The 16,825-nt window shown below is 52.9% G+C and overlaps 5 protein-coding genes across 5 annotated transcripts; 1 reads left to right on the plus strand and 4 right to left on the minus strand.

The window, feature by feature from the left end:
- Nucleotides 1-65: 65 nt before the first annotated feature.
- Nucleotides 66-893, minus strand: CTRU02_201664 (Protein IMPACT-like protein; the record flags this gene model as incomplete). The annotated part of the gene is made up of 1 exon (XM_036729136.1): nucleotides 66-893. One exon carries the CDS (start codon nucleotides 891-893, stop codon nucleotides 66-68), a length of 828 nt encoding a protein of 275 aa, XP_036579287.1.
- A 1,401-nt stretch (nucleotides 894-2,294) lies between these two features.
- CTRU02_201665 (vacuolar ATP synthase catalytic subunit a) lies at nucleotides 2,295-5,108 on the minus strand (the record flags this gene model as incomplete). The annotated part of the gene is made up of 7 exons (XM_036729137.2): nucleotides 2,295-2,351; nucleotides 2,410-3,974; nucleotides 4,039-4,123; nucleotides 4,177-4,225; nucleotides 4,298-4,319; nucleotides 4,384-4,447; nucleotides 4,533-5,108. The coding sequence occupies 7 exons, from the start codon at nucleotides 5,106-5,108 to the stop codon at nucleotides 2,295-2,297; spliced, it is 2,418 nt and encodes an 805-aa protein (XP_036579288.2).
- A 1,141-nt stretch (nucleotides 5,109-6,249) lies between these two features.
- Nucleotides 6,250-8,176, minus strand: CTRU02_201666 (uncharacterized protein; the record flags this gene model as incomplete). Its single annotated transcript, XM_036729138.1, has 2 exons — nucleotides 6,250-6,490; nucleotides 6,552-8,176. 2 exons carry the CDS (start codon nucleotides 8,174-8,176, stop codon nucleotides 6,250-6,252), a joined length of 1,866 nt encoding a protein of 621 aa, XP_036579289.1.
- Nucleotides 8,177-10,661: 2,485 nt separating this feature from the next.
- Nucleotides 10,662-13,932, plus strand: CTRU02_201667 (ATP dependent dna ligase domain protein; the record flags this gene model as incomplete). Its single annotated transcript, XM_036729139.1, has 5 exons — nucleotides 10,662-11,003; nucleotides 11,104-11,702; nucleotides 11,752-11,845; nucleotides 11,894-11,976; nucleotides 12,024-13,932. 5 exons carry the CDS (start codon nucleotides 10,662-10,664, stop codon nucleotides 13,930-13,932), a joined length of 3,027 nt encoding a protein of 1,008 aa, XP_036579290.1.
- A 133-nt stretch (nucleotides 13,933-14,065) lies between these two features.
- On the minus strand, nucleotides 14,066-15,345 carry CTRU02_201668 (2og-fe oxygenase; the record flags this gene model as incomplete). Its single annotated transcript, XM_070203900.1, has 4 exons — nucleotides 14,066-14,864; nucleotides 14,933-14,949; nucleotides 15,007-15,120; nucleotides 15,178-15,345. The coding sequence occupies 4 exons, from the start codon at nucleotides 15,343-15,345 to the stop codon at nucleotides 14,066-14,068; spliced, it is 1,098 nt and encodes a 365-aa protein (XP_070062482.1).
- Between the last annotated feature and the right edge of the window lie 1,480 nt (nucleotides 15,346-16,825).

Here is a 16,825-nt window from a genome sequence, read left to right on the forward strand (position 1 = left end):
CCTTATCCATCTATATAACCCACACAGAGGAAAAAAAAAAAAAAAAGAACAAGGCTCAACTCAACTCACTTGCCCTTCTTCTTCCCCTGCCCGGCCTCCTCCACCCACCCGGCCTTGACGAACGCATCCCTCGCAGCGCTGTTAATCAACGCGAACCTCCGCGGCCCCAGCTTCTGCCCGCCGTACCACCTCGTCACGACGACCATGACATCCCACAGGTCCATGAGCTGCATGAGATGCAGCAGCCTGCCGCCGGCCGCCGTCTCGCCGTCGTCGTCGCAGTCCTGAAAACTCGTCCCGTTCGGCCCCCGGATCCGCCACGCCGTCATGTTGTGCGTCGCCGTCCGCGCCTTCTTGTCCGTGGCCAAGAGGTGCTTCACGTACGCCGCCGCCTTCTCCGGCGACGTCACGGGCGCCGCCCGCGCGACGAACACCGACTTGAGCTCCACGAACGGGTCCGACAGGATCCAGGGTGGCTCTTCCGCGAGGTAATCCGGCACGGAACTCTCTTGCGCCGAGGGATCATCTTCTCGGGCTTCGGGTGAGGGACTACGCGCCGCGGCTTGCGCCTCGACGCTCGCCTCGGCCCACCTCTGGAACTCTTCTATCGCGTCAAACAGGCATACGGCGCCCGGCTGGTAGACGGTGGCGATGGCGTCGCGGAAGAGCGCCAGGTCCCGTGCGCCGGCGCCGCGGGGCGCATTCTCGCCTGTGCTGTGGGTGCCTAGAACCTGCGGCGGCACGTCCGGGTAGGTCTCCGGTAGGCGGAGGGTGAGAGAGGAGGAGCCCGCGCCGGGGAGGGCGAGGATGTAGTCTGGTGGTGAGGGCGCGAGGGTGCCGTCTCCGTAGATGGAGTTTATGACTTCTATCTCGTCCTTGAGGTCGTCCGACATTTTGGGGGGGCTGTGATGAGTTGGGGTTTGTGAGGGCCGGGACGGACGTCGGGAGAGGTGCCGAGGGGTGGAGGTGTAGGTGCGACGAGTGGTGAGGTTGAACGAGAGCGAGGTTCTGCTGTTCAGGCGGTTACGGATGGGACTGAATAGTATTATTTTCGGGGGGTGAGATGTGTATGAGCGTGCAGCTTTCCCTTTGGAGACCAGTCTCAACAAGAGTCGAGATGAGTGGTGGGGTAGCTTCATATGATATGGCACTCACTGAATGTGTCGGGTGTGATTGCGGAGTGGTCGTGAGGGACTCGCGCCGAAAAAGACCGGACTTTCAACCGTTATGCGGGAATTGTGGGTCAGAATGGTCCGTGCAATTTCACTGGGCCTTTGGTGTTATTCTATCTGTTGCTTCTCGTAAGACTACCCACTTTCCAAGACTATGACCTCTCATATCAATGACGGATTATTTATTTGTTGTTCAGAATTAGTCAATTTGTTTGTACTTCCTGAAGACTCAGCCAATGCATAAATATACGTAGAAAGCCGAGTAGTACTCATTTACGGCCCTAATGCCAACTTCAAAAGGCTCTAGACAACTTGTCATCAAGAACACTCAATTCCAAATGACCTTTCGTTGGCTCATGGCAATTTTCACTCTGCAAAGTGCCATCCAAAACCATTTCCGCTTCAAATGTCCAATCTCGTTACTTGGTACGAGGTTCTACAGGACCGAGATACCAGGAGATGGTTAACCTTGCGTTGGAAAAACGGGCCCGTGGCAGAGGGAGATTGCCTTGTTCACAACTCAACGCCGGCATCTCGACTGAGTGCCCGATAAAGCTCAACTTTGGTCTCAATATTGTCCCGGTCTTCAACACACTTCCTCCCCTTCACCCCTCACCCCATTCTATTTAGAGCATATCATTACATAGCGGATTAGAATAGCTGGAAAACTCACCGTTCAAGACGCGGTATTAGTTTGCTTGTCTCACATCACCAGTGGTCTGTATGGCAACCTCTGTGGCGTTTCCAAGGTACGTCGTTGGGCTTCCTAGAAAACCCAGCAACAGCCACAACCCCTGCACCCTCCCATCCCCGGCGGCAGGTGAGACTTCACATCGATACGCAATCCATGGCGTTCACTCCCAAGACAGGCCTGACGCTGCCGGGCGTTCAAACAACTGCAACTACGCCACTTTGCGGCAACACAGACACGCTGTGGCAAAATCACACAGGTGAGCACAACGCAGGATCATATACATATTGATATACTAGCGGAGACTACGAAAAGAGAAACCACCATGCAGGATGCATCTTCGCTCCGGACTCATCTATTGAACCCCGGGCATACCCTACCGCGCAAGGAGACTTGGACTAAACAGAACATTACCCGACGACTCGAGACGCTTACTCGTCAACAACGGAAGCAAACTTGTCCAGCATCTGCTGTTGAATTTCCTCGTACTGTACAATAGACGTTAGCCACAACGCAATCACTAGTCAAATCACGGCAGAAACGCACCTTCTTGGTAATGCTGTCCTGGCCCTCGGTGGGAACCTCAAACTTGAGTTGACGCAGCTTGGACTGCAGGTCGGATGTAGCCTCGCGCACCTTGGCCCAGCTCTGGCCCTGAGCAATGGCCTTCTGCGCCTCGTCGTGGAAGCCGACCATCAGCTTCATCATCCACTCAGTTTTCCACAGAGGGCAGAACTGGTCGTAGTCTGAGTAACCGTTCTGCTGCAAAAAGTCCTCCTTCAGGAGAGCGGCAATATCCAGAGTGATCTTGTCAGGGTCGGACAGCGCGCTCTTTCCGACCAGCTGCACGACCTGGTCAAGCTCCTCCGAGTCGGACAAAAGCTGCTTGATGCGGTCACGCAACCGGGGGAAGTCAGGGTACTCCTTCTCATACCACTTGTCCAGGACCATGGTGTACTTGGAGTAACTGAGCGACGTGTTGATCGAGGGGAAATGCTTGCGCTGGGCGAGCTTCTTGTCGAGACCCCAGAAGACCTGCACAATACCGAGGGTGGAGGTCGTGACGGGATCGGAGAAATCACCACCGGGAGGGCTGACGGCACCGACAATGCTGACACTGCCTTGTCGCTCGGGAGAACCGAGAGACTTGACGCGACCGGCACGCTCGTAGAAACTGGCCAGCTTCGCACCGAGGTAGGCAGGGAAACCTTGGTCAGCAGGCATCTCTCCCAAACGACCGGAAATTTCACGAAGAGCCTCAGCCCATCGGGAAGAGGAATCAGCCATCATGGCAACGTTAAGACCCTGGTCACGGAAGTATTCGGCGACGGTAATACCAGTGTAAATAGAGGCCTCACGAGCAGCGACGGGCATGTTGGAGGTGTTGGCAATAAGGGTAGTACGCTTCATAATGGGCTCCTTGCGACCATCGACGTCGATAGTAAGCTCGGGGAAATCCTTCAAGACTTCAGCCATCTCGTTACCGCGCTCACCGCATCCGACGTAGACAATGACATCGCTGTTGGAGAACTTGGACACAGACTGACTAATGACAGTCTTACCGCAACCGAAAGCGCCAGGAATGGCAACGGTACCGCCCTGGACACTGGGGAAAAGAGCGTCCAGCACTCTCTGGCCGACAACGAAGGGCTCGTTTGCCTGGAGCTTCTCGGTGGTCGGACGGGGAACTCGCACAGGCCAGGACTGCATCATCGGGTACTCGGTCTTCTTGCCGTCGAACTCGACCTCGAGGAGCTTCTCCTCGACGGTGTAGCTTCCCTTGCTGGCGATCTTGGTGATGGTACCGCGGGCGCGGGGAGGAAGCAGGATTCTGTGGGTGGAGATGAACGAGTTCTCGTTGACAATACCCCAAACGTCACCGCCAGAGATGTGGTCGCCGACCTTCATCGACGGCTCAAAGTCCCATTTCTTCGTGCGGTCAAGGGCAGGAACAGCAATACCGCGGGGGATGTAAATGGTCTTGGAGATGTCGCTGATCTTCTCGAGGGGTCTTTGGATACCGTCGTAGATACCGTTGAGCAGACCGGGACCGAGCTCGACGGAAAGAGGCTTTCCGGTACGGACAACGGGGTCGCCGACAGTGACGCCAGCTGCAATGTATCACATCAGCCAAATATGCTCTCACAAAAGTTTGAGTCTGGATCAAAGGCGTACCAGTCTCCTCGTAAACCTGAATTGTGCATTGGTCGCCATTGATACGAATGACTTCACCGACTAGGTTATCGTGACCGACTCTAACCTGTGACTTGTCAGAACCCTACGCCGGTGTTCGTCCGGGCAGTCAAAACATACCAACTCGTACATAGCAACACCAATCATGTCCTCGGCGACAATGACGGGTCTAGAAGGCGGTTAGTCTTCGGCGCGCGGCAGGTCGAGGGAAGGGGGAGAGCCCGGGGAGCTTCGAACGCACCCAGAGACCGAGAAGATCTTGCCTGCAACAAGACGTCAGTTAATGCCATCGTCATCAACGATTAGTGATGAAAGAGAGTAGCTTACCCTTCTGGGCTTCATCCTGCTGCTCGGCCTTGTTGTCTTTCTTCTGCTTCTGCGCCGAGGGCGCCTTGGGTCAGCTTCCAGCGATCGAGGTCGGGTGGGTGGGGCACGCATTTGCCGCATAACACAAGCGACGGAATCGGGCTGCTTACGGGAGGCATGGTGGACGGTTCGACGCGAGCAGGGCTCGGCTCGTGCAGCGTCGTCACAGGAGGAAGTTTGGTCGATAGAAAGGAGGGGTCGGGGGCTGAGGGGGCGGGTGATTTGGATGGCGTTTGACGAGGAGTTGTTGGAGGAGATGATGGTAGAGGTTGAGCAGAAGCTATTGCCAGAGCTTCGACGTCCACTTGGCTGGTCGAGTGCGGCTGCGGCTCCTGTGCATGTCTGGCCGGGGGGCTCCAGCTGGCATTGGGATTGGTGCGACCAGCCCACGCCTCAGAAAGCGCATGCGAAAGTGGAGCCGATGATGTATGCCCGGGGCCCGTGCCTGCTGAGGAGCCCTCTGTTGCAGTTGTCGCTGAAGGACCGATGGCGCCTGGAGTGTCAGCGGGAACCTGCAGATAAGCACCCGAGTTGCCAGTGCCAGCGGCTGTCGCTGCAGCACCTAGAGGAATGAGAGGCGACGTTGGCGATGCTGGATTACTACCATCCCGCTGCCTTTTTCCCTGGGCGAGCAACTCTACAAGAGATGGCCGCGCCCGGAGCCGAGGACCCAACCCGACTTGCATGCACTTTGCTTCTTTATGTGGTTGGCCAATCTGGTTTTTCGCTTCTCCTGCGCGTGATTGTTGAGTTGTCAGATCCGGTTTATAGCGAAGGGTCGCGGCGCGATGTGACTTCTATGATGTTACTCTGTACTACACTCGATGATGGGTGTTTTTCAGGGAACCGATTGATTACCTTATTACGCTAAATTCGAGCCAGTAACTTGCCAAGCGAGAGTCCGTACCTCAGGTTGTGATTCAAGGTTGGCCTTGCGGAAGGTGCACTGCCACGACTACTCCCCAAACACGCCAGCACTGGCCAGTTCTCCGCACCGTTGTCCCTGAGACAGAGCCTCTTGACAACCTCATCTCTACGGTTGTGGCTTGGTGACTGCCCATGCATACTCTGCTACTCTGTTGTTGTTTGGCAGTTCAACTCGCATATCGGTTCTGTCTTTCATCAAGTGGCTTCCGTCACTAAGGCGTAGGAACAAGGAAATGGAGCTGTAGTCATCGTCGAGGGGACTCGCTAAAGATCTTGCCCTGAGTTCAAGACTCGCAAACAATTCCGTCATAAACAGTTACTACTATTCAAATCTAACTACTTGGATAAACAAGCCAGGCTGTTGCTCGAAACTTTTCTTCTCATATCTGGGTCATGTCTAATAGACGACTCCAGAGAAATAGCAAATCAGCTCAACACATAAGCGCCAGGTCCTTCATTTCCTTCCCAAAGCACGAAAAACTTGCGTTCGTACATTCATTACTATCGTCATTATGCCATTATCCAACAGGTCATCATCGTCAATGACTGCCAGACTGCGACCCAGACATACGCCGATATGAGCTCCTATATCAGGGCTTCATTATCCTCGCAAGTCACGATTGACTTGCTACCACTTGCAGCCTTTTACTGCCCTTTCTTGTCATCTTGTTCATCCTCTTTTCAGGCTGCCTTCACTCGCCTGTAGTCTATGTTCGGCATTAAAAGAAATGTCCGCTGATCTGGCCGTTTTGTACAATTCGGTCCAGTAGGTGCTTTTATCTATACTGTTTTTGGTGCGATCCATACGATGGGTTCGATTATATACGATGCGAGCCTTCTTCATGTACGGGGCGTGTCAACATCGGTGTTCGATCTGCCTCGTGCTTATTCCGGCGTACTTTAGGCAGTCGTTTCCTGAAAGTCGATGAGCTGCTCCTCGTCTCGCTGCTTCTGCGGCGGGGAGAGGCTTCTCTCCCATTCGTCCATGAGATTGTTGGCCGTGCGTTTAAGATTGCCAGGTGAGAGTTTGTTCACAACGCTGGGCAGCAGCTCGCCCAATTGAGTAGGCGACAGGAGAGTCGACTCAGGGCGGGACTCAGAGCGGGCCGAGGTGTCAAGAACCAAGGACGACTTCTTTTTACTATGGACGTACATCTCTCAGTAAAGCGGAGGGTAAGGGCGTCAAAGAGTCTCTTACGTACAGTGGAGTTACATTCTCATCGTTGTTCTCGGACATTGACGCAAGTCCCTCAGTTCCACCAACAGTCGATCCGCTCCAACGAGCAGATTTAGCCGACGAAACCGAAGGCGATTCCCAGTTGGACCAGTCATTGTCATCGAAGGAGTCGAAGGTCAATGGCGTCCATGAGAAGTGCTTTGACTTCGTGGTAGATTTTGTAGCCGGCTTCGGGTTCGGTCGTTCTTGTAGGGGCCTGGCCGGCTTGCTGGGGGTATCAATTGGCGAATCGAAGGCTGAGTTCAATGGCACTCTGGGACGCGAGGAATTGGGAGCCTTGATCGTCTCCTGCTCACCGAATGACCTTTCCCTCCTTCCGTGAGGTTCGGTTGAACCTGGACGACCTGGAACGCCGTGAATGGGCTCGTCGCCGACAGTAGCCTGTCGGATATCCTCCATGAAGCTCCAGAGACCTACTCTGAAGTCTTGGGCTATCTGCTTCACTCCAGGTGTAGCAGTGTTGTAAGTGCGCGGCTGCCAGGAGGCCCTCTTTGGCAGTGCGGTGTACGTCGGAGTCATGACCGGTGAGCGAAGCTCCATTGACTTGATGCTGGAAGTGTCATCATGCAGCGCGAAGCCTTCCGGTTTCGTCGGTGACAGAAGAGATAGAGTCCGCGTGTGCCCGCCACGGAGGACTCTTCGCCGGTATTCCCGTGGGCCAGTCTGTCCTTGCAAATCTCTCAGGAGTGCCTTTCTCCTGTCCAACTCAACACTGCGTCTACATGCTGCCTCGTCGTCATCCAGCAGTGAGGGTTCAAACTGAGATGCCAGAGGGCGCTGTGGCAGATCCCGCTTCCTCCGAGCTGATTGGGAGGTCCATTCGTGCTTCAGTCTGGCAAGTTCGGCTTCGGCACGAGCCAGTTCCTCGCGAATTTCCAACACTCGTCGTTCTTGCGCTGCTATCGCAATGATGAAGCCATTGGGGTCGGAAGGGGAAGTGACAGCCGATGTCTCGGCGGGAGTGGGAGGGTAGGACGTCGTTGTGACCGAAGCTGGGCGGGAAGGGTCACTAGTTGGAGGAGCAATGGGCAGGGTCAGCGACAGGCGGTTGGTGTTTCGCGACGCATTAGAAGCCGAACGCGCAGCACGCGTGAGACGTTCCTGGGTCGAAGGGGTTGGGGGAGGGGGCGTCGTGGCCTCAGGGATTTCCATCTCTCCGACAAGAGTCTCGACGTGCAATTCCGAGGGCTTGAAATGGGTAGGTCTCGGGGGCAGAGCGGGTTGGGGTGCAAATGCCGTCGTCGTCGTGGCCGGAGTGTCCGCCGGCGGGCGCTCGACCACTGAAGAACGACGGCGAATCTCGTGGGTGCTCTGCATCTCGGCACGAGCAAAACGGTTGCGTGACGCCTCCCGCAGTGATTGACAGCTTGCGGTGGTGTATGCCCGGCGGCGCTTCGGCAAAGAATGGGAAGGAGAAGCGTTAGTGGCTCTCCGGGTGTGCCTTTGTCTCCAGGCGGTGGAGGAGTGAGCGTGGTTCGTTCTTCTGGCGACGACAGCCTTGTAGGTGTTCAAATGTTTCTGGTGGTTATTCAAGAGAGTGCGAGAACATGTAGAGACGAAGCAGATTTGTAGTAGGAAAATGGCTGTCATGGAGAGGGCGGAAAGAGGGTCATTATTGACAGCCCGTGTTTGTTGTTGCAAAAGCAAGCGAAAAACGCCCCAGCAGATAGCAGCAGCGATTAGCAGAAACGGAGCGAGAGACGGGGTCGGGGTCTCGTCTCTTCTGGGTCTGGGTCTTGAAATCGGGGGTGTCTAGGTTCGGGAGCCAAAGTTTGGTGCGGTACCGCGTAGTCGACCTCCCCTCTGGGTCTGGTCGGGGGTGTGTTGATGAGGGTTGCAGCCACAATGGAGGCAGTGATTGGCCAGTGAGATTGGCTGAGCTGGCGTGGCGGACGAGGGTGTATCTGGGTCAGATAGGGGGTCAAGCCTGTGGGTGTGGCCGCTGTGGAATCTTTTATCTCGCCTGTTTGCCGTACCTTGGAGAATTGAATGACGGATTCGGGCACAGATTCCCAGTTGGAGAAACGACAAGGACTGAGAAAGGGGAATGAATTTTGATGTTGATGTGATGTTGATGTGAAGATTGCGACAGAGAGGAGAGGTAGAGAGTTGGGATTGCAACAAGGAGAGGGCAAAGTCGAGGCCCTAGCTATGACTCCGAGCTATCAATGCTGCTATACCTAGGTTGCTTGATGCTTGCTTGTTGACGGTATCGGTCTTGCAGTGCGAGTTTGTTTGGCCGTACTTCCTGAGGTGTTGGTACCCGTATTCGACGTGGTCGTCCTAGGGTCAAGCAGGGGTGACAAGGAGACCGATGTCAGGACCCAAAGTATGAGGTAAGGTATGAGCAAGGAAAGGTGAGGTAATGTAAGGGAGAGGCCGTGAGTTCGGATGATGGGCGAAGAAGCAATGTGGGATTGACGACAGCAAGATGAAAGTATCGACAGCGGCAGTAGCAACAGCAACGGGTGCGGGGGAGCCAATAGCGATGGGCGGGATGTGAGATAAGTAAAGGTGGGAAAGAAGGAACGAGGTTGGGCGATAGGGCAGTAGAAGAAGAAGAAGAAGATGAATCGAACTGAGATAGACCCAATTGCAAGCGACTGCGCAAGCAAGATGTAACGCAGTGTATGATGCGCAGCTAGTCAGTTGACTCTTTTTGTTGGCTTCAGCCCTGGTTGTTGGGATGGGAACCGATGTGGTCTGACCTGAGCTGTTGATGACGGAACTGTGGTGGTTTCCTGTGCGATTCGCATTGCTTTTGTCTATTACACCCATTATTTACATCCATAGACCCTGTTGTTCCTATCGGTCACCCTCTTTTTGTTTTCCCCTCATAAAAGGCACGCAAGGAAGGTACGTCCATCTCTTTTTGTCCACTTCCGATGACTTGCTTGACAGATCTCACTCGCACATGTTGCCATTGTTTTGGCGTCCGCCTCGTCCGATCAACAAGACGAAACAAAACCATCGTCCACGGAAACCAGTGGACCTGGTCATGTGGTGGTAGCATCGCCGATCCACTAAGAAGGACGTTATTCAGGGGCTTGCAGCAGCGTGCAGCACCATTGCGTGCGAGCCTGTAGAAAGCTGCAGAAGCCGCAGCAAGGAGTCAGGGACAACCAGGAACAATCAGGAACCGATGGGCGCCCCAGCAACAGGCGTGAGATGGGCGCCGGCTTTGACGGTGGTGCCGGACGGGAAAGCCTTTGGGAAAAAATGCCCCGAGGCACTTGGCTGACAGTTGCTAGCACTCATTAGCATATCCTTTTTCCTTAGTTGCGCCGACTAGCACCGCCCCGTGCCTACATAGTCGATTATAGGAGACCCAGGCCACCGAATCCAGGTTCTGCCAGGGGTCTGCAGGAAAGAGCTGGGATGAACCGTGACTTGTGTGGAGAGCCCCCAATTGACAATTTCCCTGAAATTAGTGACCAATCACAACTGCAGTTTGTTTCCCCAAATCTCATACGGTCTCCACGTGATTGCCTGTCATGGCCGCGACTCCCTTCCCTTTCCTACCATGAAGGATGCTCCTTCTGCTGTTTTGAGTTCCAGAACCTCCGTGGTCGTTATTGTGGTTTTGGCGGATGCACCTCATTTGTGCGTGCATTAATCTGATGGAGATGTGATGCACATCGTATTATTCATAGACAGCAACCTCACAACCAAACTCAGGCCGGATGGGTGGGTTTTCTTGTTTTTTTTTTTTTTTTGCTCTCTCCCATTGTTCTGCCGATTTTCTTAATTAGGACACCCAGCGCGTTCCCCCCCCCCGACGCGTCACGCGACTTTCCTTGTTCGACCATCTGCATGAAGCTCTCACAAGGCACAGCAGATCTGACCTAAGCTGGAAGCGGTCACCTGAAGCAGCAATTATCGTCAATCACCTTAGGCATCTCAAATCCGGCTGCGTATCATTTGACATAGGTTGCGTTGGTGCCTATTAAGCAATGTGATGGTGTGCTGGTCTTCACAACACCATTAAATGGAGCTCATGCTCTTCATAGGCTTCTCTCAAATCGCGGCGAACGGGTTTCATTAACATCATGCTCAAGCTTCCAAAGCCGTCACGATGCCATTTCCTTTTGTACTCGTTTGCGACCTTCTAGAGCAAGCTCATAGACAATGCAAATCTGGCAGAAAGAACCTCAAACAACTAGTGTCCGATTGGTTCGCGCGACATCGCCGAAGCATCGACAACCCAACAACTGATGCATCCGCTTTACTCTCTATCCTCCTCCCAGACAGGCGTACCGATCGTGTATATGGCTTACAAGCCATAAGACTGTCAAACATTGTGGGCAGAGCTCTCGGTGTCAGCAGGACAAAGAGGCAAGACGAGCTGCGGCGCTTTGAGAAGCCTGGCTTGAGTTTAGATCTGGCCGACTGCATTGAAAATATCCTCAGAGAGACAGTAAGCGACCCGTTATTTTGTTCGCTACGTGGAGATTCGCTCATCAGCCCTATACGAGATCTCATGGTGTGAGAATCTGCCCATACTGACACCACCGTAGCCAAACCCGTTTTTCTCCGAACAGGGTGCCGTCACTGTCGAGGAGATCGATACTGTTCTAAACAGCCTCGCAGCAAGCTGCAAATTTAGCTCTCCTGCAATTCAAGCGTCACAGCCTCGTCCAGGGAGTAGCGAACGGGAAGAACTCGTTGCCAATTTGTACAAATGCCTACAAGCCAGAGAGGCCAAGTGGCTTACCCGTCTAATCCTCAAAAACTACCAACCAATAATGTTTGATCCAGGACACGTCTATTACTGCTATGATCCGATGCTTCCCAACATCTTGAGAGTTCAAGAGGAGTTCTCTGTGGCGTTGTCTCTGGTGCAGAAGTTGAGAAGCGATTCCTCGTTTCGCATTGGAGGTGACTTACTGAAGCATTTAACCCCTGTTCTGGGTGTGAAGGTTGGTAGGCAACCATGGCTTAAAGGACGCAGCATCAAGCACTGCATGAATATTGGCCATGGCTGGATGAGCTGCGAGAAGAAGATTGACGGTGAATACTGCCAAGTCCACGTAGACTTAAGCAAGGGACGCAACTGCATCCAGATCTTCTCTAAAAGTGGCAAGGACAGTACATTGGATCGCATAGCCCTGCATGGGTAAATCTTAGCCTCCCGACCATAACTGCACGAGCTAACTATGACTCAGAGCAATCTGCGACTCACTAGACATTGGAAAGACTACCTGTAAGTTGTCGAGGGGATGCATTTTGGAGGGTGAGCTGGTCGTCTACAGTGATAAGGTAAATCCCCTCAAATCATCTATACGCTAGGCTTCTGACATCCTGCAGGATAAGAAGATCCTCCCTTTTCATAAGATACGCAAATACGTATCAAGATCGGGTAGATATCTACATACCGAAGAGGACTCACAGTGCGGAATCCAATTCCAAATAATTTCTTATAAGCTAATGCGGATAGGCGACATCATTATGAGCATCTAATGATTGTTTACTTTGATGCTCTTCTGATTGACGATGAGTCGCTGCTTGGTGCCTCACACAGTGAGCGTTTCAAACGTCTCACTGATCTGATACATTGTCGAGAGGGACATGCCGAGTTGGTAGAACGTCAAGTTATCCGCCTCGACCATCCATTGGCAGCATCTCACCTAAGAAAGGCCTTTGCCAAATCCATAACAGCACGAGATGAAGGGTTGGTCTTGAAGCCGGACGACCCATACTTCAATTTTTGCAAGGACCGTCGGTCCTTTTCTAGTTGCCCTATCAAGTTAAAAAAGGAGTATATTGGCAGCTTTGGGGACGTGGGCGACTTTGCTGTTGTAGCAGCTCGTTACGATGCAGACAAAGCAAAATGCTATCCTATCCCAAATCTTCAATGGACACACTTCTACCTTGGCTGTCTCGACAACAAGGAAGACGTTGAGAGATACCAGGCACGGCCTGAATTCACAGTGGTTCACCAGGTGGAGCTCAACGAGACCCTCCTCAAGACTGTTATCACCTACGGCAGGCCCATGCCGGTGTCATTTGAGGACAACACCACTCTCATACTCCGCATCAAACCGGGCATCGCTCAACACGGGATGCCAAGCGTAGTTTTCACCGAGCCTATGGTGTTTGACGTCCGCTGTTTCTCGTTTGATAAGGAGGGAAACACCGGCTTCTGGCAACCAAGGTTTCCTCAGATATCAAAAGTTCATTTTGACAGGTCCTTCATTGACACCATCTCCTTTGCCGAATTGCAGCAGATAGCAGAGGATGCAACAAAAACGCCTGCTATGGAAGACAGTCAAGAATTGCTCGACTGGATCGCCGCGTTAGAAGGTGCAGACCCACGTGGTATTCCCGTAGATGCTATCAGCCAATCGACGACCACTTCTCTCCTGACACCATCTCGCACGTCTTCTGTCAGACCATCGACCTCGCCAGCTCCGATGTTCTTTGAAAGCCCAAGCTTGGCGCGTCGATCCCTCCCGGCCTTGCTCGAGGTCTCAGAGACTCCAGCTGTTCCCACGCCAACTGCGCTGGCCCTTAAGGGTACAACCACCAAGCCTTTGGAGAAGCTTGTTAACGAGACAACAACCGAGGTGCTCAACACCAGTAAGCGAGCCCAAGGAAGCACCAACCCATCCTCACGCGAAATGAAGAGACTGAGAGTTTTATCAGAGTCTGGCATGGACAACCAAGACCCACCTAGTTCGCAAGCCCGGCAGCCGTTGAGAGAAAGGAGCGTCAACCAGGACAGTTCGTCTCCCCATGCCTCCCAGCAGTCGGTATTGGGAGGTCACGGGGAAACAGCTCCAGCATTGCCTCTGCAGACGCAGACCAAAACGGTACTCCCGCCTTCCAGTGACGCCCAACTACGACATGTTCCGGCTATTTCAAAGCCGAACGATAGACACACCAAAATGACGCAACTGCGGCAGCCATCTCTAACCAACCAAAAGTGCGAAAACGCAGGCGACAACTGTCTCTTAGCAAATCGGATTGCTCTACTGGCCCCATGCATCGCCAACCAGTCCTGGGTCACCGAAAACCTCCTCGCTTCTCACGGAATTCGTGAGTGGACAGCGGAGCTACAGGTATGGATCAACAGGACACCTCCGCCGACCCCATCTCAGTCGAACAAGAAGCGCGTTCGGAAGATTTGCTTCGTCGAGCATAATCGCAAAGAGGCTACCCGAGCTTTCATGAAACAAATCCTTGATAACCCACACTATCTGCCTAGTGGCAAGCGTGAATGGATCGAGGTGTACGACTGGCGTCTTTTGGAAGATATAAGTTCTTTAGAGAAGTTGCAAAAGGGCTCTCGGCCGTTGGCAGAGCACCCGAACCCGAAGCGCAAATGGTTTGTCGGGCTAGTTTGATACTCCTTTTTCTTTTTGTTTTCCAGCATAGCACAGGAGTTTTGTATGAGTACATGGATACACACAGTATATATCATGAATGAACGAGGTATCTGATGAGGTACCACGAGTTTTATACCAAGCTCTAGCTTGTCTATGCCTTATCTTCTTCCTTGTACAAATCCTTATAGCTCTCCTTCAACCTCATGTGAAGATGTTCGTCCGCAGTGAGCACCTTTCTCTCCGCATACGGATTCGCATGAGGTGTGCCCTCTGGCGCGACAAAGTTCTTCACCCTCTCGCTCGGCACGGGGTCTAGCGCAACGGATCCGACGGGATGGCAGAAGAAGGCCATGGAGTACCTCGGCCCCGTGTCAGTCTCGCCAGGGGCTCCCTCACCGCCAAAAACAACACGGTGCACGGTGCTGCGGAAGAGACCGTTAGTCCAGTACGAAAGCAAGTCGCCGATGTTGATGAGGATGGGCGGGAGGGCGTCGTTTTCGGTGCCGGGGGGCGTGACGGGGACGGGTGCCCACGCGTTCTCGCGGGTAAGAATTTCCAGCCCGGCTTGGCCGCGTAGGCGGAAGAGGAGGGTCAGAGAGCCGTAATCGGAGTGGGCGCCGGCGCGGACGTCATCTGGGTTGGAGGCGGTGGCAGACGAGGGCGGGTAATAGAGCATGCGAAGGATGGTGCCTGATTCGCCCTTCTCACGGAGGTGGGCAGAGGAGAAGAAGGTTGGAGGGTCGACCTGGCTTCTGGTAAGATCTAATGGGTTAGAGATCATGAGAGAGGTGAGGCTTACTTCAAGGCCGATGCCGAGGAGGTTCAAGAGTTCCAAGCAGAGTGCATGGCACTGGTCTCTGAAAGAGTTGAGAAAGGGCTCATCGGACTGGATGGTCGGGGGAAGTGGTTGTTGGGCTTTGCCATCCTTGAACTCGCCAAAGTTGAAGGCCCTTTGGCATTGTTAGTCTCTCCCCCAATTTTCTGGTAGGAGCTTTACATGATCGGGATGGATGCTTACTCCTTGTAGTCTCCGACCTGTTCTTTAGTTAGCATGGTCTCGTCCAAGTTTGGCTGGGGATGTGATTGACTCACTTTCTGATTTTTAGGATCCAACGTCTCAGAATGCATGCCTGACCAACCACGGTTGTTCTGCTGAATAGTGCAGGCAGCCTTCTCCTCTACGGGAGCCTTGAAGAGCTTCTTCGACTGTAGTCATAGATTTAGTTGGATGACTCTGACTCTTATAGGAGGCTTTATCGTTACCAGGTCAAAGGCGGCATCAATATCACCAAGGTTGATGAACTTGCCCGTGTTACGGATGTAAATGAAGCCATGATCGACAGCGGCATCTACCAGCTTCCGTGCGATGACAGTCTTGTCGACGCTGGGCTCGTCGATGTCGATAATTGGGATGTTCGCTTTGGGCGCCATAGCTGCTGTTCTTCTTGCTTGGCTCGGGTTCACAGGTTGATAATGAGAAAGATTAGTCGAGTCTACTTAAAGCACTGAGCAGCGACATAGAGGGGCGTGGTTGACCCGAACTCGCGCGAAGTGGGATGCGATAAGCGATAAGAGTGGGATGATGGAGGGGCGGATAGGACCGCTCATGACGGGGCAGCAACTTGGGTAATATTCATTACGCAGCTTTTATAGCAACTAGGGAAACGGATCTCATTAGAGACAGTAAATGAATTTGTGTGATCCAAGCGATACTTCCAGGTCGAGTGCTTCTTGTCCGGACGTCTATGAAATCCCCCAACGGAAGATATTGAATGTGCGGGGGTTGATCTAAAATTGAATATTTAGCTAAGGAGGTTTCTAATGAGCGATTACTTTGTCAATGTCTTCCAATCCGTCGTCCGATTGGTTGAACTAAAAACCAAACTTGAGCGGCCGATGTGCTATAAGTAGGAAAAGCCTGAGATGATGGTAAACGAATTGTGATTTCAGCTTTATCAATCAAAGCATTGGAGATTTCTGTAGTTTGCAAGAGGATTTCAACACAGGCGACAGAATTGGCTGGCACATGTCGAATAAATTAGGGCCACAATCAAATGGCAGGCTGCTAGGATACTGCAGGTTAGTAGAACAGAGCTTCAACTATGAGCAAACGACCTCCGAAGCCAGGGTTGGGCTGGCAGGCTAGGAAGGGCGCAATGAACAAGTTAATGACCAATTATGATGCGCTTACGCCGGCTCCAGTGACTATTTATGGTCAACAGTCGCAGTAGACGATGACCAGCAGGAATCTGAAGCGGCTCAATGAAACACACCACCATCTGTGTCCTCACATCCAAGGATATCTTTAAGGAAGTCGGACAGAATCAAGCAGAATTTCGCTTAATGTATCCGTAATGAAGAAAGGCTATTTAGCTGTGGATTTGTAGAGAACCTAGAAGATGGTATGGGGTTCTTTTGATATTGCCGTCGTTCTTGTCAAAGTCTCAATTGTTAATACCTTCTCATGAACAGCGCTTGCTTTGTCTCGTGGAGACGAGAGCCCCTGGGTCTAAATGCTACCGTATCTAGGAAGCAAGGGTCGGTCGAAGCAGTGTGCGTGCTTTTGATACTCCTGCATCCCACGGGCCACATCCCTGACTCCGGAGTCGCGTGAATGTATCCGTAAAGAGCGGGGGGATCGGGAGAGGCGGGGCGGGAGCTGCTGCAAGGTCAATTTCTTTGAGCGAAGCTTCCAGTGGCTCAGCCGTCAGTGGGCTGTAACATCAAGTGGCTCCTGCTTTATGGGTGAATGGAACTAGAAATGTGTTCCTGGACGCGTTGTTGTCTTGATGCAGGAGATGAGCTGTTGTGGGTTCTTGTAACTCCGGTACCTCCCGAGAGGTGTCTTCCAAATGTTGTTGTAGTTCTTTTCTACGTAGAGCAGAAAAAAGAAACAAGAAAGCTAGAGAGA

Source organism: Colletotrichum truncatum, assembly GCF_014235925.2.
Source record: "Colletotrichum truncatum strain CMES1059 chromosome Unknown Contig_0001, whole genome shotgun sequence".
Classification (NCBI taxonomy): domain Eukaryota; kingdom Fungi; phylum Ascomycota; class Sordariomycetes; order Glomerellales; family Glomerellaceae; genus Colletotrichum; species Colletotrichum truncatum.